Source organism: Lithobates pipiens, unplaced genomic scaffold, assembly GCF_037356315.1.
Source record: "Lithobates pipiens isolate NorthernLeopardFrog02 unplaced genomic scaffold, aLitPip1_a1.2 Scaffold_22, whole genome shotgun sequence".
In the NCBI taxonomy this organism is placed as follows: domain Eukaryota; kingdom Metazoa; phylum Chordata; class Amphibia; order Anura; family Ranidae; genus Lithobates; species Lithobates pipiens.
Genome location: NW_027507784.1, coordinates 136,831,178 through 136,854,163, shown reverse-complemented (window position 1 = coordinate 136,854,163; position 22,986 = coordinate 136,831,178). Strand labels below are relative to the sequence as shown.

The following is a 22,986-nucleotide window of genomic DNA, read 5'->3' as shown; positions in this document are numbered from 1 at the left end:
TCAAGAGATAAGTATATATGATCTTCTATTACAGAGAGCTGGAACTGGGAATTTTAAAAGTAATTGAACGCAACATACAATGTTAATAGTTTAATCAAAAATATTCAAATATTAATGAAACGTACATAAACCTGAACAATTCAAACAGTAGCATATCATAAAATTATGCATAGGCAGACATTGCTTTACACAAAAACTGCATGTGAGAATACTTAGCATATTTAGAAATATAGGCAGCAGAAACTGTAAGCAAGTCTGAAATGTGCCTAAAAGCTTTGTCCTGCCCCTGCCTGCTATCCAAACAATAGGTGGTCTGTTCAACCAATAGGTAGGCTTAATAGACTAAAGTCATACTTTGGTCAAAACAGTGAAACAGTCAAAACAAAAACGATCTACTAACTGCTAAAACCAACAGCCAGTACTTCATACTCCTACTACTTGACCTCTCTGCTGCCTTTGATACTGTTGACCACCCGCTCCTCCTCAATAAACTACATTCCCTTGGCCTCCGAGATTCTGCGCTTTCCTGGTTCTCTGCCTATCTATCACAGCGCTCCTTCAGTGTCACCTACAACTCTGTATCCTCCTCTCCATTGCCCCTTTCTGTGGGGGTCCCCCAAGGCTCTGTTCTTGGACCCCTTCTCTTCTCTATTTATACCTCCTCCCTTGGTCACCTGATAACTGCCCATGGCTTCCAATACCACTTATACGCCGATGACACCCAAATCTATCTGTCTACTCCTCACCTCACTCCTTCAGTCTCCTCTTGCATTACTAACCTGCTAACTGACATATCAGCATGGATGTCACACCATTTCCTTAAACTAAACCTCTCTAAAACTGAGCTATTAATAATCCCCCCTGCACATGCCCCCCTCCATGACTTTTCCATCAAAATCAACAATGCAACCATCAGGCCCTCCCCTCACGCCAGGGTATTAGGTGTAACCCTAGACTCTGACTTGTCATTTCAGCCCCAAGTCCAATCGTTGTCAAAAGTTTGTAGATTTCACCTCCGTAACATCTCTAAAATTCGCCCCTTTTTAACAAATGAAACTACCAAGATCCTCATTCACTCCCTTGTTATATCTCTCCTTGACTATTGCAACTCCCTTCTCATTGGCCTGCCTCTCCATAGGCTATCTCCCCTTCAGTCTATCATGAATGCTGCTGCCAGACTTATCCACCTTACCAACCGCTCAGTGTCTGCCAACCCTCTCCTCCAATCCCTACACTGGCTCCCAATCACCCAGTGAATTAAATTCAAAATACTAACCACCACATACAAAGCCATTCACAACTCTGCCCCGAGCTACATCACCAATCTTGTCTCCAAATATCACCCAAACCGTCCCCTCCGTTCTTCTCAAGACCTCCTACTCTCAAGCTCTCTCATCTCCTCCTCCCACACTCGTCTCCAGGATTTCTCCAGAGCCTCTCCAATCCTCTGGAACTCGCTACCTCCACCGGTCCGGCTATCCCCTACTCTTGCTACCTTCAGGCGATCCCTGAAAACTCATCTATTCAGGGAAGCCTATCATGTCTCAAACTAATCTACCACTTCCATCAACTCATTCCCAACAGTTATAACCTTCTGTACCACCTGCCCCACCCTTTTAGATTGTAAGCTCTTCTGAGCAGGGCCCTCTTAATCCTCTTGTATTTAATTGTATTGTAACTGTATTGTCTCCCTTTTATATTGTAAAGCGCTGCGTAAATTGCTGGCGCTATATAAATCCTGAATAATAATAATTATATATATATATATAACTTGTATCACCAGGTCTACTGATCCACCTGACATGAAGTTTTCACTAAAAGTATCATCTGCATATGTATTTTTTTCATCCTATGCTCTCCCTGAATTGCCCTGGGTATTGCATTAGATATTCGTTTTCTAGTCTCATTCCATTCTTCATTGCAAAATTCATAGAAAGAAGTCCTGTATTTTGAGTATAACAAGTTGCAGAACATAGGGAGCAAATATATAAAGGCTATATTCGTGAAATACTGAATCAGTCCAAAACTGAAGTATTCAAGGCAGCAATGCTAGGCATCTGGAACCAAATGAATCCATCCTGAATAAGAATTAGTGCAGGGGTAGGCAAACGTTGGCCCTCCAGCTGTTGCAGAACCACAGGTCCTATATAGTATTGCAAGACTCTGACAGCCATAATCATGATAGGTAGAGGCATGATGGAACTTGCCTAGCCCTGTTTTAGTACTTTCTTATGAGTAGATTCCTTTTAAACTCCCTTACCGGTCCATAACAGGTAGCTACACCTCCTTCCATCTTCTCACATTGGCTGTCACAGTTGAGACAGACAGAACCATTGGCAAACTCCCGAAGATTCCTGCAGACAAGATAAGGAATAACTGTTGGATTTTTATTATTCCATTGGATATACTGAAGCTATTGCTCTTTAATACATTGAGAGTGATATGTCCTTTACTTTCTATACAGAAATCAAACATTTTTACAGGACTCATCTACATTGTTACGTGACTGGTAACATAATTTTTTTCTTAAATAACAAACATGTTATACTTATCTTCTTCTTGGGTACCCTGTTGGAACTCCTGACTCCTCCCTCCAGCCAAACGCCCCCATTTCATAACACGCTCTGTGTGTCTATGGACACACAGAGCATGACCTGGTCCCCCACAATATGCTCACTGGTTGTGGATGGGGGGGGGGGGGGGAGCTGCATACAGAAGGTTTTTACTTAAATGCAGAGAATGCATTAAAGTAAAGAAAAAAAACTTCTGCCATTAGAGCCACTCTAAAAATGAGCCATCCTTCTGGGGAGGTAAAGGATGAGCTACAGTCTTGTAATCATTTACACCACACCTTAACCTTCATTTTTATAAGGCCTATAGGGGGTGAAAAACTAAAGCGTGAGTAAATGCAGGATAATCAGTTTAAGTTTTAATGAAATTTAGAAATGTAATTGGAATTTTGTTTGAAGTGGAACTTTAAAATGAAGTCCTGCTAGATCACTTCAGGCTGGCCCCTTTTGCAGGTACAGTATAGCTATGAAAAACATCAGATATAAGTGTCCATACTGTTTAACCACTTTCAGACCGGACCATTTTGCTGGTAAATGACCAGAGGTCTTTTTACACTTTGGCACTGCGCTGCTTTAACTGGTAATTGCGCGGTCATGCAATGTTGTACCCAAACAAAATTTGCGTCCTTTTCTTCCCACAAATAGAGCTTTCTTTTGATGGTATTTGATTGCCTCTGCGATTTTTATTTTTTGCGATATAAACGTAAAAAGACCGCAAATTTTGAAAAAAAATGATATTTTCTACTTTTTGTTATTAGAAAAATCCAATAAACTCAATTTTAGTCATACATTTAGGCCAAAATGTATTCAGCCACATGTCTTTGGTAAAAAAAAAGTCAATAATTGTATATTTATTGGTTTGCGCAAAAGTTGTCACATCTACAAACTAAGGTACGTTTTCTGGAATTTACGCAGCTTTTAGTTTACGACTGCCTATCTCATTTCTTGAGGTGCTAAAATGGCAGGGCAGTACAAAACCCCCCCAAATGACCCCATTTTGGAAAGTAGACCCCCTAAGGAAATTGATAAGAGGCATGTTGAGCCCATTGAATATTTTATTTTTTTGCCTCAAGCGATTGAATAATGACAAAAATTTTTTTTTTTTTTTTTTTTTTACACAAAGTTGTCACTAAATGATATATTGCTCACACATGCTATGGGCGTATGTGAAATGACACCCCAAAATAAATTCTGCTGCTTCTCCTGAGTACGGGGATACCACATATGTGGGACTTTTTGGGAGCCTAGCCGCGTACGGGGCCCCGAAACCCAAGCACCGCCTTCAGGCTTTCTAAGGGCGTAAATTTTTGAGTTCACTTCTCACTACCTATTACAGTTTTGAAGGCCATAAAATGCCAAGATGGCACAAAACCCCCACAAATGACCCCATTTTAGAAAGTAGACACCCCAAGCTATTTGCTGAGAGGCATGTTGAGTTCATGGAATATTTTATATTTTGCCACAAGTTGCGGGAAAATTACAAACTTTTTTTTTTTTTTTTTCACAAAGTTGTCACTAAATGATATATTGCTCACACATGCCATGGGCATATGTGAAATGACACCCCAAAATAAATTCTGCTGCTTCTCCTGAGTACGGGGATACCACATATGTGGGACTTTTTGGGAGCCTAGCCGCGTACGTGGCCCCGAAAACCAAGCACCGCCTTCAGGCTTTCTAAGGGCGTAAATTTTTGAGTTCACTTCTCACTACCTATTACAGTTTTGAAGGCCATAAAATGCCAAGATGGCACAAAACCCCCACAAATGACCCCATTTTAGAAAGTAGACACCCCAAGCTATTTGCTGAGAGGCATGTTGAGTCCATGGAATATTTTATATTTTGCCACAAGTTGCGGGAAAATTACAAACTTTTTTTTTTTTTTTTTTTTTTCACAAAGTTGTCACTAAATGATATATTGCTCACGCATGCCATGGGCATATGTGAAATGACACCCCAAAATAAATTCTGCTGCTTCTCCTGAGTACGGGGATACCACATATGTGGGACTTTTTGGGAGCCTAGCCGCGTACGGGGCCCCGAAAACCAAGCACCGCCTTCAGGCTTTCTAAGGGCGTTACAGTTTTGAAGGCCATAAAATGCCAAGATGGCACAAACCCCCCCCAAATGACCCCATTTTGGAAAGTAGACACCCCTAAATTTAGGGGTACACTAGTGAGACTAGGTAATAAATGGCGGGTGCCCTGAAACTATAAAAAAATAACTAACCAACCAGCGTCACCTGTAACAGTTATATGGTGATCACTGGTGAAAGGGTTAACTAGGGGGCAATCAGGGGGCTTTATGCGGTAGTATATGGGGGTCCCTGGCGCTATAAAAAGCTGCGGCGAACCTAAATACCTACCTGCCTAACTAGCGTCACCTGTGACACTAATACAGCGATCAGAAAAACGATCGCTTATTAGGCTGGGTTCACACTGGAGCGATGCGGGAACGCCACGAATGCGCGGCGGGTTCCCGCATCGCATGCCTCCCGGCGGCAGTTCACACTGCCCTATGCGAACTGCTGGGAGTGTCAGTGAAATGTTACTGACACCCCCAGATCAGTTCGCATATCGCAGTGCGATCTGCAAACTCGGATCGCATGGTGTGAACACCCATGCGATCCGATTCTGCTGCGGGCCAAAAAAAGGGTCCCGTGCGAATTTGCGGCGGGTGTGGCGGGTGCGGCGAATGGCTGAACTCGAATCGCACAGAGATCGGATGTGATTTGCACTGCAGTGCGGTGCGAATCACATCCGTTCTCAAACCGCTGCAATGTGAACCCAGCCTTAGTGACACTGGCGACGGGGGGTGATCACGGGGTTAAACCTTTATTGGGGGGGTTAGGGGGGTACTTTAGAACTAAAGGGGGCTAACCCTAACTGCCCTAACAGTTATTAGTCACAAATGACACCCGCCGGGTGATCAGGGGGTTAAACCTTTATTAGGTAATAAATGGCGGGTGCCCTGAAACTATAAAAAAAGAACTAACCAACCAGCGTCACCTGTAACAGTTATATGGTGATCACAGGTGAAAGGGTTAACTAGGGGGCAATCAGGGGGCTTTATGCGGTAGTATATGGGGGTCCCTGGCGCTATAAAAAGCTGCGGCGAACCTAAATACCTACCTGCCTAACTAGCGTCACCTGTGACACTAATACGGCGATCAGAAAAATGATCGCTTATTAGGCTGGGTTCACACTGGAGCGATGCGGAAACGCCGCGAATCCGCGGCGGGTTCCCGCATCGCATGCCTCCCGGCGGCAGTTCACACTGCCCTATGCGAACTGCTGGGAGTGTCAGTGAAATGTTACTGACACCCCCAGATCAGTTTGCATATCGCAGTGCGATCTGCAAACTCGGATCGCATGGTGTGAACACCCATGCGATCCGATTCTGCTGCGGGCCAAAAAAAGGGTCCCGTGCGAATTTGCGGCGGGTGCGGCGGGTGTGGCGGGTGCGGCGAATGGCTGAACTTGAATCGCACAGAGATCGGATGTGATTTGCACTGCAGTGCGGTGCGAATCACATTCGTTCTCATAAACCGCTGCAATGTGAACCCAGCCTTAGTGACACTGGCGACGGGGGGTGATCACGGGGTTAAACCTTTATTGGGGGGGTTAGGGGGGTACATTAGAACTAAAGGGGGCTAACTCTAACTGCCCTAACAGTTATTACAGTCACAAATGACACCAATGCAAAAAAAAAAAAAAAAAATGACATTGGTGTCACTGTGACTGGGGGGCAGGGGTAATTGGGGGGGTGATCGGGGGGTAAAGGGGGGGTGTGAGTGTGCCTGGCATGTTCTACTGTGTGTGTAGAGTGTTGGTGCAACTCACCGATCCGCTCTCCTCCGTGTCGGAACGAAAAATACCGACACGGAGGAGAGAATACATCACTTCCTCTCCTGTGTTTACATTACAGGAGAGGAAGTGATGTCACGGGGGATTTCCATTCGTCGAGAGCGATCGCGAGGGGGTGGCCATGAATGAATGGCCGCCCCCTCATCCCGGATCGCTCTCGAAGGAATGCCGACCGCCGCAGGCACCGGGGGGGGGCCCGATCGGGCCCCCCACCCGCGGGCAGGCAGGGACTTATATATACGCCCATATGCCTGCCCGTGCCATTCTGTCGACGTATATCGTCGTGCGGCGGTCGGCAAGTGGTTAAAATCCGGTAATACACTGTCTCAGCCTGCTCTGCACATACTGTAGTCAGTTGCTTTCTATTTTTAGGCATTTTAGGCACTGGCAAATTTGTAGAGGCCAATTTGATGACAGCATTAAAGCGGAATTAAACCTTCCTATCCTTTACAGCCGATGAAGCTACTTCTGTTTGATCTGCAGCTGCAATGGGTGCTGCACATTTGATCAGTTATGACACCGGCCATTTGATGGTTTGACAGTTTACTTGAGGACACAAGCAAATGTGACAGTTAGCAATCCAGGCATTCCAGCAATTTAACTGTTTTTTTTAAACTGCTAAATTGATGGGTTTAGTTCCGCTTTATGATTTATTGCTGTTCAAGGGCTCTTGGCTGCGGCAAAATGGCAACCTCCAACAAGAACAAATGGGAGCAATTCTGAAGGCAATTTACAGCACACACTATTTTGGTAGCATAATTATTAATGTGGAATGTATGTTCCTTGTTGAAGAACATTATGTGTTATCAAGTTGTTACGGGTAAAGTTCCGCTTTATATATAACACAGGTATGCAAACAGAGTTTTATTTTATTTATATGTAGAAAACATTTATTTAGTACAAGAAAGTGTGTGGTTAAAATGATCTGGGGTCACAGGAAAGGTACTGTAAAAGTGGTCCCAATTTGGAGGAAAGGAGAGCACAAAGGCATTGCTAGTGCTGGCCACCAAGAGTGTGCACCCTGCATTTCTGGCACTTTGCCCCAGGGTCCCGATGCTGTGATCCCCTGATTGTTGTTTTCTTTTCTTTCAATAAGTTTCGGAAGCTGCAGTACCAGTTGTACTACAACCGCTGACTTATTCAGACCTCAGATACTGCAACAACATATAGAGTCAAGAAAGCCTCTACTAAGCTCTTTCTCAACTCTGATGTTCAGGAAGGTGTACTGAGGGGATAAGTCTGTGTTTGTGTGTGTGTGTCTGTACTGAGTACTCTACTGGGAGGATTTGGAGAGGCTGTGTTGAGTGTCGAGTTTTTGTCAATTTTGGTGCGTAAAACTAGGTTGCTGCACTGTAGTATAAAATTCACAATTTAATAAATGTATGATTATACAGCTAGAATTGTCCTAATTTTTTGCTGTGGCTATGAAAGCTGAAGCTCTAATCAACAGAAGCAATATTGCTATTTATCCACATGCCCTCCCCCCTTGTGCATTCACAAAATGCAATGTATTCTGTGAATTGTTCAATCCTGGCCCCTGTACTCTGTGCCCTATGCACTCCTGATCCCTGTATTCTGTGTCATGCGCTCCTGACCCTTGTGATCTGTGCCTTACACACTGCTGACCCCTGCGTTCAATGGATTATCCACTCTTGACCCCTGCACTCTGTTCATTGCATACTACTGAACCCTGAACTCTGTACCTTACACACTCCTGAGCCCTGCACTATATACACTGTTGTACATTTCATACTCCAGACTACTGTACTAAGTAATTTATATATTTCTGACCACTCCTGAAGAAAGTGTTTATTGTCTTAATAGTTGTTTGTAGCTAAGTAATCACTGAGATTTGTAGGTGCTGTAATTAACTGGCATTCATGTGCTTTTTATACACTGTGCAGACTCAGGCCGCGTACACACGCGGGGACTGTTCGCCCAACTTTGTTCGTCAAACAGTTTGAGCGGACAGTCCGCTCAAAATTAGCATGGACGGACTTGGCCACACACGACGAACGAACAGTCCGCTGAAACTTGCGCGATGACGTGAACGGCACGTACGACGGGACTAGAAATATGACGTCCTATACACTGCAATGCAACCTTCGCCGTGTAAATCCTTTCTGAGCATGCGCGGAACTTAGTTTGACGAACAAGCCTACACACGGGCGGACTGTCCGCTCAAACCAAGTTTCAGCGGACAGTTTTACGGAATTTCCGAAAAACTTTGTTCGTCAGACTGTCCGCTGAAACTGTCCGCTGAAGCCCACACACGAGCGGACTGTCCGCCGAAACACTGTTCAGCGGACAAAGTTGGGCGAACAGTCCCCGCGTGTGTACGCGGCCTCAGGGTGTAATTAACCATGCCCAGGCATGTACTGGCCATAGGGACTATAGGGAGTTTCCCGGTGGGCCGTTTGCTCAGTGGGCTGGTTTCAGTGACAGCCAGTGACATCGCTGGGGGAGGGGGACTTTTGGGGCTATAGCCCCGAATCTGGGGCCCATAGTCCAGAGTCAGTCCAGGAGCCCCCAACCACAGGGTCCTGGCCCACTACCTGCCCTCTTACTGGTGACCCTGATGTAAGGAGGGGCTCTCTGGGGACCCTGATGTAAGAGAGAGGCTCTCTGGGGACCCTGATAAAAGTCGGAGGCTCTCTGGGGACCCTGATGTAAGAGAGAGGCTCTCTGTGGACACGGATGTAAGGAGGGGCTCTGTGGGGACTCGGATGTAAGGGGTTGGCTCTCTAGGGACCCTGATGTAAGGCGGATGATCTCTGGGGACTCTGATGTAAGAGGGGCTCTCTGGGGACCCTGATGTAAGGGGAAGGCTATATGGGGACCCTGATGTAAGGGGAGGCTCTCTGGGGACCCAGATGTAAGGAGGGGCTCTCTGGGAACCCTGATGTAAAGGGGGCTCTCTAGGGGCTTTTTTGCGCAATTGCGTACAGTTTATATACAGTTTTTTGCGTGTTTGCTAAATTAAAGTGGGCCGGGCTGGATGAAGTCCAGGGCCAAATTTTTGTCCCAATCCAGCCCTGACCATGCCCCTTTAGGTTCCTCCCACTGTTAGGCTAATTTGACCTCTCTGCCATTCCGGGTGGCACACAATGCGAGCCGTCTTATTTCTTTACTCCAATTTACAATTTTGCAATCCTAGCAACAACCCTGGGTGAGCAACAGAAGTGAAAATAACTGAAATATGGTAATGATTAATTTTTACAACTTGCTTATTGGTACTCACTTTATAACCCAATCTGGCACTTGGGGATGAATGAACTTGCACACTGGAAAACATGTACTTGGCATCTGTCAATATCTAGCAGCTCCCACTGCCATTTTTTATGGTCAGTGTATATGTGAACATTAAATTGCTATTCTTGTAGAGAGTATGCTGCCTCAAGTAGATTTTAGAAGTAAAGTAGGGGTGGGTTAGCATGGACTACTCCATGTAAAATGCCATGTAACACCTGTGGTGGTTGAAGGACTATCTCGAGACCCAGTAATTGGAAACAGATTGTAATAGAAAAAATTAAAAATGTTTATTAGAAAAATACATAAAATTCATTTACAACAAAACAGACTACGGAATGCTGTAACATAATTACATTTACAATAAGGTTTACAAAGGTTTAAACCCCATCTAGTAGGAGGGGAAAATTCATGCATATGCGGACAACATTTTCAACTAGTTTTGCGACTACGTCGCTTCTTCAGGAGGTGTCAAAGCATCTAAAAATAAGTAGATGTAGTCTCATAGTTACATGAATAGTAAAACGTTTAATATAACATCATGGTAGCAAAGCTACCATAAACCCTAATTAATGGAGTTTATAAAGAAAAAGAGTTTATTTTCTTTATTAATAAACTCCATTAATTAAGGTTTATGGTAGCTCTGCTACCATGATGTTATATTAAACTTTTTACTATTCCATGATGTTATATTATATATATGTTTATATGTTATATTAAACTTTTTACTATTCATGCAACTATGAGACTGTATCTACTTATTTTTAGATGCTTTGACGCCTCCTGAAGAAGCGACATAGTCGCAAAACTAGTTGAGGATATTGTCCGCATCTGCATCAATTTTCCCCTCCTACTAGATGGGGTGTAAACCTTTGTAAACCTTATTGTAAATGCAATTATGTTACAGAAATCCATAGTCTGTTTTGTTGTAAATTATTTTTATTAATTTTTCTAATAAACATTTTTAATGTTATCTATTACAATCTCATCTATCACAATCTGTTTCCAATTACTGGGTATCGAGACCACCACAGGTGTTACATGTAAATTGTTATTCTTTCTCTCCCCTTTTCTTTGTTACTCCCCCTCTTTTTTTCTCCCTTCAATGTGTTCTCTATTTTTATTCCTTCTGTTGCTCCTTGGTAGAGAGAATGGGATGAGTGGCAGTGCTAGCGGGAAGTTGGGATGAGTGGCAGTGCTGGCGGGGAGTTGGGATGAGTGGCAGTGCTGGCGAGGAGTTGAAATGAGTGGCAATGCTGGCGAGGAGTTGAAATGAGTGGCAATGCTGGCAGGGAGTTCTGATCAGCCAACTTAGGTGCTCCTGATTAAGGTCATCTGCTAATCTGAGAACTGTAGTGAGGACTTTTTATGGCAAGTATAATCACAGGTAGTGTTACTCACTGTGTCCGGCTTCACTGTGTCTCAGACTTTGTGGTCTCGTAGCAGTGACATCTATGCCAAAATCAGAAGATAGGGTCTCCTCCAGCCCCTCCTACTTCCCATTCCTCACCAGTCAGCTGACCTAGCCTCCCAGCCATGCTGTGAACTGAATGGGCAGCTGCGAAGAGGCTGAGTGGGTATACGCGGGCTTCAGGAACAGCCCAGCTGGGCAGACAACAAAAAGGCTGGGCGAGAGGTTCAGGCTTCAGGAACAGCCCAGGATTCGATGACCCCTGGCAAATCATCACTCGACCCCCAAGTTGAGAACCACTGGTCTACAACCTACATAGCAAGCAATTGAGCTGCATGTTTGAAAAGGACCTGCTAAGCTAATGCCAGACTTGCCAGGGTTCACAAGTTTGTTGCACAATTGCAGTCCACATTTCATGACTCCATATCAACTTTCTTTGCAAACATTCTGCAAGTCTGCTGCAAGTTCTGGTTCAGTTATGTTGTGCAATAGTCCTCACACCACCGGGGCCACTGTGACTTGCAGAGCTCTTGCTGTAGACTCATCACTGCAACTTTGCTCTTGCTAGAGACTTGCCACTGTCAACTAGAAGCTTCAAGTGCTCTGCTGGTGTACAACTTGCCAGGTAAAATGTACAGCACATTAACCAAACCCACAATTCAACACTGCCACAAATGTGTGGCAAGTTATCCTTGCTCTCTGGGAAGTGGCTAATAAACACCTCTTATGTAATGCTGATGCATTGCCCCATGCAATTCTTTTTTTTTACCACTGTAACAGAAAACAAATATCACAAATATTTCCTTATGCACTTCAACCAAAATGTAAACTCTGCAAACACCTGAATCATCCACAGAAGACCAGTACTTGTATTTTTTAAGCACCGCATCAAATAAAGATGATATCAGTGTACCGCCAGGTGGAAATTGTACATGAATCACATCTGCATCACAATGAGAGGAGTACAGAGGAGATGAGAATGGAAAACCTAAACTGGCGGCACTGAGCAGATTCAGTCGGGACAACATGGGAAAAGAGATAAGGTGACAAGGATGATGGTGAAGAAAGAAGGGAGGAGAATGGAGGAAATGCCGATGATTTGCTGTAATTAAAATAGATGATCTCTCAGGAAAGGAGATTTCATTACTCTGTAAGACAGTTTATTACTATAGAGTGGGAGGAACAAACAGGAATTGATGGTGTTTTCTTAAAGTTCACAGTGCTACAGGCTGGGGAGGAGAATTAATAATGAATAATAAAAGCATACCCACAGAATTAGCTGCCAAGGGAAGATTTCTTCTACCAAAGGGGTTAAAAGCTGACATTTAAAATCTTAACTCCTTGCGTGACCTCACTTATAGGTGCGGGTACAACAGTTACAAAAAATTAATATGGCAGTGCTAATTGTACTTGAGTATAAATAACAATGCCCTAACTTTTAAAGCCAGAGGATGCTGTGGGCCACGTGCAATGGCTGAACAACTATGGTCTAAACCTAAGATATTTGAGGGTCAATTTGCAATCCTAACAGGGTTGATTGTAAACCCAAACAAAGAACCTGTTTCATGTGGTCACTTAAATTGCTCATTCACAGTAGCAGTTTTGGAATGGTAAAACCTCATAGTTGAGTCCCTCCAACCTTTATACTCTTTAGCTGTAGAGGCACAGGCTGTAGGCTGTAGAGGCACAGGCTTGGAATTTTCTCATGGCATGAGTACATTCCAAGCCTGGAGCGCATGGAATGAGGTGACGTTCATAACGTAGGACGGGACTACGTAGAAGCCAGTAGCCAATAGGTTTTGTCTCCAATTTTATTATGAGCATGCATGGCACTTTGTGCATCGGAATTCTCTACACACACTCAGAAAAAGTCTGATCGGATTTTGTTGTCAGAAAATTTTAAATCTAGCTCTCAAACTTTTTCCGTCGGAAATTCCGACAGAAAAAGTCCGATCGGTTTTTCCAAAAACATAATCCGATCAGACTTTTTGCTGTCAGAATTTCCGGCCGTGTGTATGGGGCATAAGTACTCTATGCAGGTGTTTTATTACATAGTCATCTTAATTTATGCTCATAGCTTTCTTTGGTTTTAGCATTACTTACCCAGAGCGAAGGTTGCAGGATCTAACACATGATTTGCCACGACTGAAATATTTGCAGGACAGGCACTGATCTGACCCAGGTCCCCAACAACCAACAGCAGAACAAAGAGGATGACACACCATTCCTTCGGCAGCTAAAACAAAAACAAAAGAATCATCCTTTGCTAGATTACTGGTTAGAAAACCATGGATTCGTATGTGAGAAGGGTTATTAGGATGCATCTTGAGTCTTGAGACTGTAACAACAACAACCATTTCACTGTAAATTAAACCTAGAAGTGTATGAGAAAATACACCAATTAGACTCTAGAGATTAATTAGCCTAATGAACTGGAAGATTCTACATGCCACCCTACATGCTTTGTTTACTCCCAAGATGCCATGAAGTAAGCCGTGTCTTGGCCATTAAGTCCCACGCGCTTTTAAACCACATACTTAAAAAATAAATATTGGATGCAGGCTTAACTAATGAAGATAATGTACTATTCACTTAAAGTACAAGCATATATAATATAAAGGGTTAGCATCAAATATATAATATGTATTACGATTATTATTATTACGATTATTTGCTGTTAAAGAAAATATAGGTTGCAAGTTAAAAAGTTGGTCTATATACTGCTGTGTTTTCCCGCAGGATGCTATGAAGTTAGCAGTATAATACAGATGAAAGGCTAGATTTAAATACACTATGTAGAAAAAGACATTTTGCTGTTAAAGAAAATATAGGCTTGAAGTTAAAGAGTAAGGCCGCGTACACACGCGGGGACTGTTCGCCCAACTTTGTCCGTCAAACAGTTTCGGCAAACAGTCCGCTCAAAATTAGCATGGACGGACATGGCCACACACGACGAACGAACAGTTTGCTGAAACCGTGCGCGATGACGTGAACGGCACGTACGACGGGACGAAAAATACGACGTCCTATACACTGCATTATAACTTTCGGTGTGTAAATCCTTTCTGAGCATGCGCGGAACTTAGTTTGACGAACAAGCCTACACACGAGGGGACTGTTCGCTGAAACAAAGTTTCAGCGGACAGTTTTTCGGAATTTCCGAAAAACCTTGTTCAGCGGACTGTTCGCTGAAACTGTCCGCTGAAAGCCCACACACGAGCGGACTGTCCGCCGAAACACTGTTCAGCGGACAAAGTTGGGCGAACAGTCCCCGCGTGTGTACGCGGCCTAAGCCTAACCACTGTTATTAGATGTTTTATTCCTGCATTATAATTGAAATTGTACTAGTGTGAGTAGATAGCTGAATTTATATTAAAAGTTTGTAGGTTGACTTTTGGACGATCCACTGGACGAATGTCACGAGCATTCGTCCAGCTGTCACAAATTCTGACCATGTTTTGCCTAAAGTAGAAATCCAGGCTAAACCTAATTAATGTTTAAAAATATCTCCTCCCTCCTCCTAAAACCTATGCTGATGAAATTGTGGAAGAAAGATCTATATACTTATTTTTAGCCATCACAGCAGCTGCTCGACAAGAACTAGTAAAACCTAGAGCGGTGACATCAGGCATAGGCTCCTATGCCCCACCATTGTCAATGCTACATCCTCTCCCCTGCAGCCACTTCTGAGTGACACAGGGGTGCCAGATCACATGATTGGACTGGAGCAGGCTGAAAGTAAGTATACATTGCTTTTTTTGCACAGGTTAGTGAGCATAGCTGTTGGAGATGGGAGGTGTATTTGTGAGACTAGTTAGGCCTAGCCTGGATGTTTTAATATGTCAATTTTCTATGATTGTCAGTTCCACCTAGTGGCTGTAATGAAGCATTTTTCCTGAAATATCTCAGCCAGTAAAATGTCGCACATTGGCCACTAAATGGAGCTGACAATCATAGGAAAAATAGTTGGGCTCATGACATTCGTCCAGCAAATTATTTTTAAAAATAGACTCCATGGTATACTGTGGTGGAGACATTGGAGTTACATAGTTAGTAAGGTTGAATAAAGACACCAGTCCATCCAGTGTGTCTACAATTATCCCTAACCCTGTACATTGCACACTCACATCAGTCCCTGCTCTCTAGGAGCCCACAATTCAAGGTCCCCATTCCTATACTAGGGCCAATTTTGGACAGAAATCAATTAACCTACCTATGTCTTTGGGTTGTGAGAGGAAACTGGAGTACCTAGAGGAAACCCATGCAGGCACAGGGAGAACATACAAACTCCAGGCAGGTAGTGTTGTGGTTTGAACCAGTGACACTTCATTACTGCTAGGTGAGAGTGCTAACCACTACACCACTGTGCTTTTACTAAAGGCAAATAGACAGTTGCTCCAGAGCTTGGTTAATGAGCAGAATCTCTACTGACTTACATCATCCAATCATGTGCAAGCAAAAATGCTGTTTTTTACATTTTCCTTGCGTGTGATTGGGTATTCTTTCCAAAGTAAAGCTTTATCTCATTTACTAAGCTCCGGAGCAGCTGTATTCAAAGTGCAATCTATTTACCTTTAGTAAATCAACCCCATTGCTACCACTAGTATAGGAACTATACTTTCATATAGCCTACTTAATAGTAAAAGTTTGATTATAAAATTCCACGGCTATTGTGTGCAGTGCATATGACTTTCTTTGGAATGCTAAAGACAACCAATGTTGTGGCTCCCACTGCTTTCAGTTAAATCCTGTGATGAAGGAGTGGGGGTCGGTGCCTAGCCCCATTGTCTGTGTCTATGGACGCTGGCAGAGCAGCTCAGGATCAAGCCCACAAATGTGCCAAGCAGCTTTTATTTCATTTTTTATTGTGCAATCAATTAGATTTCACTTTGCTGAAATAAGTCCAGTACAAGGTGAATTCTGATTGGTTGGTATATGTTGGTGCCCTGAAGGAAGCCATGTGATTTGGTTCCATCAGTGTTGATTTACTAAGAGTCACCAGGCTGTTCGCCATGCAGGAGAGGGTTTATATTAGCTTAATAAATAAATAAGGTGCAATTGTGCTGACTTCCATCATCCAATCCTAACAAGCAAAAACACTTTTCTTTATTTCTCATACACGTGATTAGTTATGCTTTTGATCACATGCACTAAGCTAGGGGGAAATTCCCTTGCAAAAAGAACATGCCTATTTGGCTTTAGTAACTTCACTTTAAAGTAGAACTCTGCTTTTTAAAAAATCAAGTCTTGGATTTCTTTTTTTTTCTACTTATACAGGATAAACATTGAAGCACCACAGGAACTTAGTCATTTGATACTCACTGCAGTTTTCAGGTTTTTTGTTGTCCCGGATGGTGGTTTTCTGGCTGGTTGTCCTGAACAGTGAAGTCCAGTTGATGGTATTGTAGTAGCAGAGGTTGTGGTTATCAGTGATATACACATTACCCGCGCTGATCTCTTTCAGTGATTGGAGTTTTAGAGAAGTAAGACTTTGCTGCTTGAGAATGAGCAGTGAAATCCCACTATATGAAGAAAAAGATGTATAAACAATAATAAATTAGTAACATCCATTTTTATACCTAGACTTATACATATTATATCCATCATGTTTAATTAGCATTTTCTACAAAGGAGACCCATTCATTTTTTTAAAAGTAACATTCATTTTAAAGTTACTTCTTTCTCACCCCAAAGATTTTTCTCAGAAGAAGGTGTAATGGTGTAATGGTTGACCGCAATGTTTTTTTAACAATGTCAGTGTGAGTCTGGCGTTCAATGGTGCCTGTCCACATCAATGCAATGCACCTACAATGAGACTTTAGGGAAGGTACCTGTGCTACTTTGATGCAGTGTACGTTTTTGCCCCATGGATTTCAATGGAAACACGTCAAAATCGCATTTACATGTGTTTTTAATGTGACTCAAATGTTTTTTTTCCCCAACTATTCTCCTCCTCCGCCCTTCCCCTGCAGAAATTGCACCAGTATGAAAATTGCATTAAAACACATAAAAATGCACTAAGTCGCACTGCAGTTGCACTCAGTGTTAATTTTGGAAGCAAATTTCGATTAGTCTTAGGACTAAAATGGCATTTTAGTTTTAGTCCCATTTTAGTCTTCTGCAATTGTTTTAGGCCGCGTACACACGGGCGGACTGTTCGCCCAACCTTGTCCGCTGAACAGTGTTTGGGCGGACAGTCCGCCCGTGTGTGGGCTTTCAGCGGACAGTTTCAGCGGACAGTTGGACGGACAAAGTCTTTCGGAAATTCCGAAAAACTGTCCGCTGAAACTGTGTTTGAGCGAACAGTCCGCCCGTGTGTAGGCTACTTTCGAAATGAGCAAACTGTTCCTGCTCGGAAAGTCCGCCCATTTTGAGCGCGTGTACAGGTAGGCGGGGCCCGCGAAGGAGACGTCGCGGGCTCCGCCGCCTGGAATGGGCTTAAAGGGGAACCCCAACGCCGAAAAAAATCGGCGTGGGGGTTCCCCCAAAGTCCACACCAGACCCTTGCCCGAGCACGCTACCCGGCCGGCCAGGAAAGGGGGGCGAGCGAGCGCGCCCCCCCTCCTGAGCCGTACCAGGCCGCGTGCCCTCAACATGGGGGGTGCCTTGGGGAAGGGGGGGCCGCGCGCCCCCCCCCCACCCCAAAGCACCTTGTCCCCATGTTGATGAGGACAAGGGCCTCTTCCCGACAACCCTGGCCGTTGGTTGTCAGGGTCTGCGGGCGGGGGGCTTATCGGAATCCGGGAGCCCCCTTTAAGAAGGGGGCCCCCGGATACCGGCCCCCCACCCTATGTGAATGAGTATGGGGTACAATGTACCCCTACCCATTCACCTGTGAAATAAAGTACAAAAAAAAACACAACACAGGGAAAAAATATTTTATTGCACAGCTCCGGTGGTCTTCCGTCTTCGGGGGTCTTCTCGCCGGACTCCTTCGCTATCTTCGTGTAGCTCTTTTACTAGCGGAGGAGCCCGGCTTTCTTCCTCCCCGCCGCCGGCCTCTTCTCCCGACTTCGGGGGTCTTGTCCCCCTCTTCGGTTCTTCTGCCGGGCCACCGCGCCTTCTTGTAGCTCTTTTACAGGCGGTGGCCCGGTCTTCTGTCGCCGCTGCCTTCCGTTCTTCTGTCGCCGCCTTCGGTTCTTCTGCCGGGCCACCGCGCCTTCTTGTAGCTCTTTTACAGGCGGTGGCCCGGTCTTCTGTCGCCGCTGTCGTCGCCGCCGCCGCCTTCCGTTCTTGTTCTTCTTCTTGTTCTTCTTCTTCTTCTCCTGGAGATGTTGACTCGACGAGCTCTCCGGCCGGAATGCCAGAGCCGCGCTCCGCTGCCACTTATATAGTGACAATGGGGCGGTGTCACATGGTATATGTCACATGGGTTGGTCACATGGGTTGATGTCACATGGGGACTATGACATCGTAAGGGGGCGGGGTCACCATGTGACCAACCCATGTGACATATACCATGTGACACCGCCCCATTGCCACTATATAAGTGGCAGCGGAGCGTGTCCCTGGCATTCCGGCCGGAGAGCTCGTCGAGTCAACATCTCCAGGAGAAGAAGAAGAAGAACAAGAAGAAGAACAAGAACGGAAGGCGGCGGCGGCGGCGGCGACGACAGCGGCGACAGAAGACCGCCTGTAAAAGAGCTACAAGAAGGCGCGGTGGCCCGGCAGAAGAACCGAAGGCGGCGACAGAAGAACGGAAGGCAGCGGCGACAGAAGACCGGGCCACCGCCTGTAAAAGAGCTACAAGAAGGCGCGGTGGCCCGGCAGAAGAACCGAAGAGGGGGACAAGACCCCCGAAGTCGGGAGAAGAGGCCGGCGGCGGGGAGGAAGAAAGCCGGACTCCTCCGCTAGCAAAAGAGCTACACACAGATAGCGGAGGAGTCCGGCGAGAAGACCCCCGAAGACGGAAGACCCCCGGAGCTGTGCAATAAAATATTTTTTCCCTGTGTTGTGTTTTTTTTTGTACTTTATTTCACAGGTGAATGGGTAGGGGTACATTGTACCCCATACTCATTCACATAGGGTGGGGGGCCGGTATCCGGGGGCCCCCTTCTTAAAGGGGGCTCCCGGATTCCGATAAGCCCCCCGCCCGCAGACCCCGACAACCAACGGCCAGGGTTGTTGGGAAGAGGCCCTTGTCCTCATCAACATGGTGCGCGGCCCCCCCTTCCCCAAGGCACCCCCCATGTTGAGGGCACGCGGCCTGGTACGGCTCAGGAGGGGGGGGCGCGCTCGCTCGCCCCCCTTTCCTGGCCGGCCGGGTAGCGTGCTCGGGCAAGGGTCTGGTGTGGACTTTGGGGGAACCCCCACGCCGATTTTTTTCGGCGTTGGGGTTCCCCTTTAAGCCCATTCCAGGCGGCGGAGCCCGCGACGTCTCCCTCGCGGGCCTCGCCTACCTGTACACGCTCTCGAAATGGGCGGATTTGCCTCCTCCTTACGTGGGCGAGTCCGTTCATTTCAAAAGTTGAGCGAACTGTTTGGCAAACAGTTCGCTGAAACAGTCCGCTCGTGTGTGGGCAAGTCCGCTCATGCAAATTTTGAGCGGACTGTTTGCCGAAACTGTTTGACGAACAAGGTTGGGCAAACAGTCCGCGCGTGTGTACGCGGCCTTAGTCTTAGCCCTTGTACACACGGTCGGAGAATCCGTCGGAATGTGTCCTATCGGACCGTGTCGTGGGATAATCCGACTGTGTGTGGTATGCATCGGACTGATTCTGTCGGAATATCCGTTGGACCCAATTTTCCAACATGTTGGAAATATTTCCCGACCAATTGGGCTGGTCGGACATACTCCGATCATGTGTAGTGAATTTTGATCGGACCAAGTGCCACGCATGTTCAGATCAAATTCCTACATCAAAGCTATTGGCTACTAGCCTGAATGTAGTCCCATCGTAACGAAAGATCTGATTTTTTTCGACAACTTAGTCCGACCGTGTGTATGCAACAGTTTTGGACAAGATCCGACGGACAAAATCCAACGGACAAAATCCAACGGATTTTTTAAACTTTATATCTTTATTTATTTCTTTTTCATTACAAACATCACAAACAACCTTTCCATAAAAAAAAAGGGTAAGGACACAATACTATTTTTACATATCCCCATCCCACCCTTCCCTTGCCTACATTCATCACCTCCCCACTCATACTCACTCACTCCTCATACTTCCATCTTATTAAAAAGTACCATCATTCATTTTCATCCACCATATCTTCCATATCCTATCAAATTTTTTAATACCTCCTTGTCTTATATATGCTACTCTTTCTTTAAGGATAACTCTGTTCATATTTTGCACCCACTCTCCACTCGTTGGAGGTGTAGAGGAATGCCATTTCTGGGCTATAAGTTTTCTAGCTTGAAAAAAAACACCTTAATTTTGCTAGGTTGCCATCTTTAGGTTCACTACTCCCCTTGATCCATACCAGTACACATCCCACCGGTTCTATTTCTACTACCGTCTCAAAGACATGACTAACTATCCTCATCACCTCCCTCCAGTACCGATGTAACTTAGGACATCTCCAGAACATGTGGATCATGTCTCCTTCTATCCTTCCACATCTAGGACAAGCTGCATCACTCCTTCTGCCAAACTGGGCCATCCTCTTAGGGGTATAATATGCTCTATACAATAAGAGTAAATGTGAGAACTTTTGAGATGGGGAAATGGACACCCAAGGTGCCACCTCAAGAATCCTCTCCCATTGATCTTCCGAAATGTTACCCACATCCATCTCCCATTTTTTCCTATTTATTTGACCCTGTTTTTTCCCCTGGGATTCCTTACACAACTCTACATACACTTTAGATATTAATCCTTTCCCCGATTCTGCTCGGAGTATGTCCTTAATTACTGGCATCTCGCTCCATACTATTGCTGCTCCCTCAAACTGCTTTTCCATGGCGTGCCTAATCTGCAAATATCTAAAAAAGGACTTTTTTCGGGATTAGATACTGATTCCTTAATTCTTGGAATTGCTTCATTTTGCCATTCCGATAAATTTGGTGAACAAAATTTATACCCCTTCTTTCCCATTCCCTTACTTGTCCTATTTTTAGAACCTCAACTAGCTTATTATTTGCCCATAGGGGGGAGTATTCTGTATATCCCTTATATCCCAGTATTCTTTTCGTTATCTCCCACACCTTTGTCATTAACCCTAGCGTAGGGACCTCCCGTACAACCATCCCTGCCTCTAACGGAACTACCAGTGGTCTTCCGAGCAGTTATTCAAGGGGAGTTCCCTTTTTCCAACCCCCTCCCTCTACCTCCTCTCCTGCCAAATGCTGTAGCTGAGCTGCTAGGAAGTAGTTGAATGGGTGTGGGAGTGCGACTCCCCCCTCTTTACTTGGAAGTTGCAGAGTCTTTAACCCAATGCGTGCTTGTCCCCCCTTCCACATCAGTTCCCTAAATATGGAGTCTATCTTATAGAACCAGTCCTTGTGTATCCATACTGGCGAATTGTGTAAAACATACAAAAGTTGCGGCAGAAGTATCATTTTAATAAGGTTACATCGACCTGCTGCTGATAGAGGTAGTTTCTTCCAAATATAATTTTTTTGTTTAAATTTAGATAACAATGGGACCAAGTTGTTTACCACATATTGTTTAAGATCTTTAGTAATGCAAATACCCAGATATTTCATCTCACTCACTATCTGGATATGTGCTGCTTCACACGGTAGGGGACTATCCAATGGGTCTATAGGCAATATGCAGGATTTATCCCACCCCTATACATCCCTTCCCCTATTGAATGTTGGACATCACCGAGAAGCAAAAGGAGGTCATCTGCAAATAATACTACTTTCTCTTCTTCCTCCCCTCTCTTAAAACCTTTTATCCTCATATTTGATCTCAGGGATATAGCCAGGGGTTCAATCGCCATAGCAAACAAGAGGGGGGACAGGGGACACCCCTGTCTCGTGCCTCTCTTCAGTCGGATCCCGGCCGAACTCTCATTATTTATTCTAATCCTTGCTTCCGGGGATCTATATAGCATTTTAACCCATTTTATAAATACCGGACCCACCTTATATTCCCTCAAGGCTCTCCACAGATATCTCCACTCTAGTGAGTCAAACGCCTTAGCGGCATCTAAGGATATGGTTGTTGAAATCTCCGACCGTGTGTACAGGGGCTTAGTCGTGTTTAGTCGACTGAATCTCCAGTACATTTTAGTCGTCTAAAATCTAATGGGTGTAATTCAATTATAATGCATTAGTTAACAATTCTCTACAAAATGCAAACTCATTATATACTGCTGGAGTGAAAAATAAAATATGTTATTTATTATTACACTGAACATGCACTACAGACCAGTGATCATTTTGAAGTCAAATTTTAATTTAGTTTTAGTCTTAGTATTTTGACTAAAATGGCATTTTAGTTTTAGTCCCATTTTAGTCTTTTGACCACCGATCCCATCCATCCTCCCACACAGCACTGCCACCGATCCCACCCAGCACTGCCACCAATCCCATCCATCTCCCCACCCAGCACTGCCACCGATCCCCTCCATCCCCCCACCCAGCATTGCCACTGATCCCATGCATCCTCCCACCACACTGCTTCCACTAAAGCCATGCCCCCCAGCACTGCCACTCATCCAATCTCCCCCACTCAGCACTGCCACTAGTCTAATCCCCCACCACTGTTGCCACTGATCCCATGCCCCCCTCAGCCCTGCCACTCATCCTAAGTCCCCCACCAAGCACTACCACTCATCATATCTCCCCCCCAGCATTGCTACTGATCCCCCTTTCACTGCAACTCACCCCCCAGTACTGCCACAAATCCCCCAACCACTGCCACTAATCCCGTCAACCCCCAGTACTGCCAATGATCCCTTCCCAACCTTGCCACTCATCCCATTCCCC

The 22,986-nt window shown here is 45.0% G+C and overlaps 1 protein-coding gene across 2 annotated transcripts in view; it reads right to left on the bottom strand.

The window, feature by feature from the left end:
* The window catches only part of ERBB4 (erb-b2 receptor tyrosine kinase 4), a 1,370,666-nt gene that overhangs the window by 383,439 nt on the left and 964,241 nt on the right, over window positions 1-22,986 (bottom strand). For both annotated transcript variants that reach the window (XM_077448341.1, XM_077448342.1), the window contains exons 12-14: window positions 16,419-16,618; window positions 13,200-13,332; window positions 2,261-2,354 (exon numbers count right to left, since the gene is read on the bottom strand). In XM_077448341.1, the coding sequence (XP_077304467.1) occupies window positions 2,261-2,354; window positions 13,200-13,332; window positions 16,419-16,618 (427 nt within the window). The remainder of the gene's footprint in view (window positions 1-2,260; window positions 2,355-13,199; window positions 13,333-16,418; window positions 16,619-22,986) is intronic.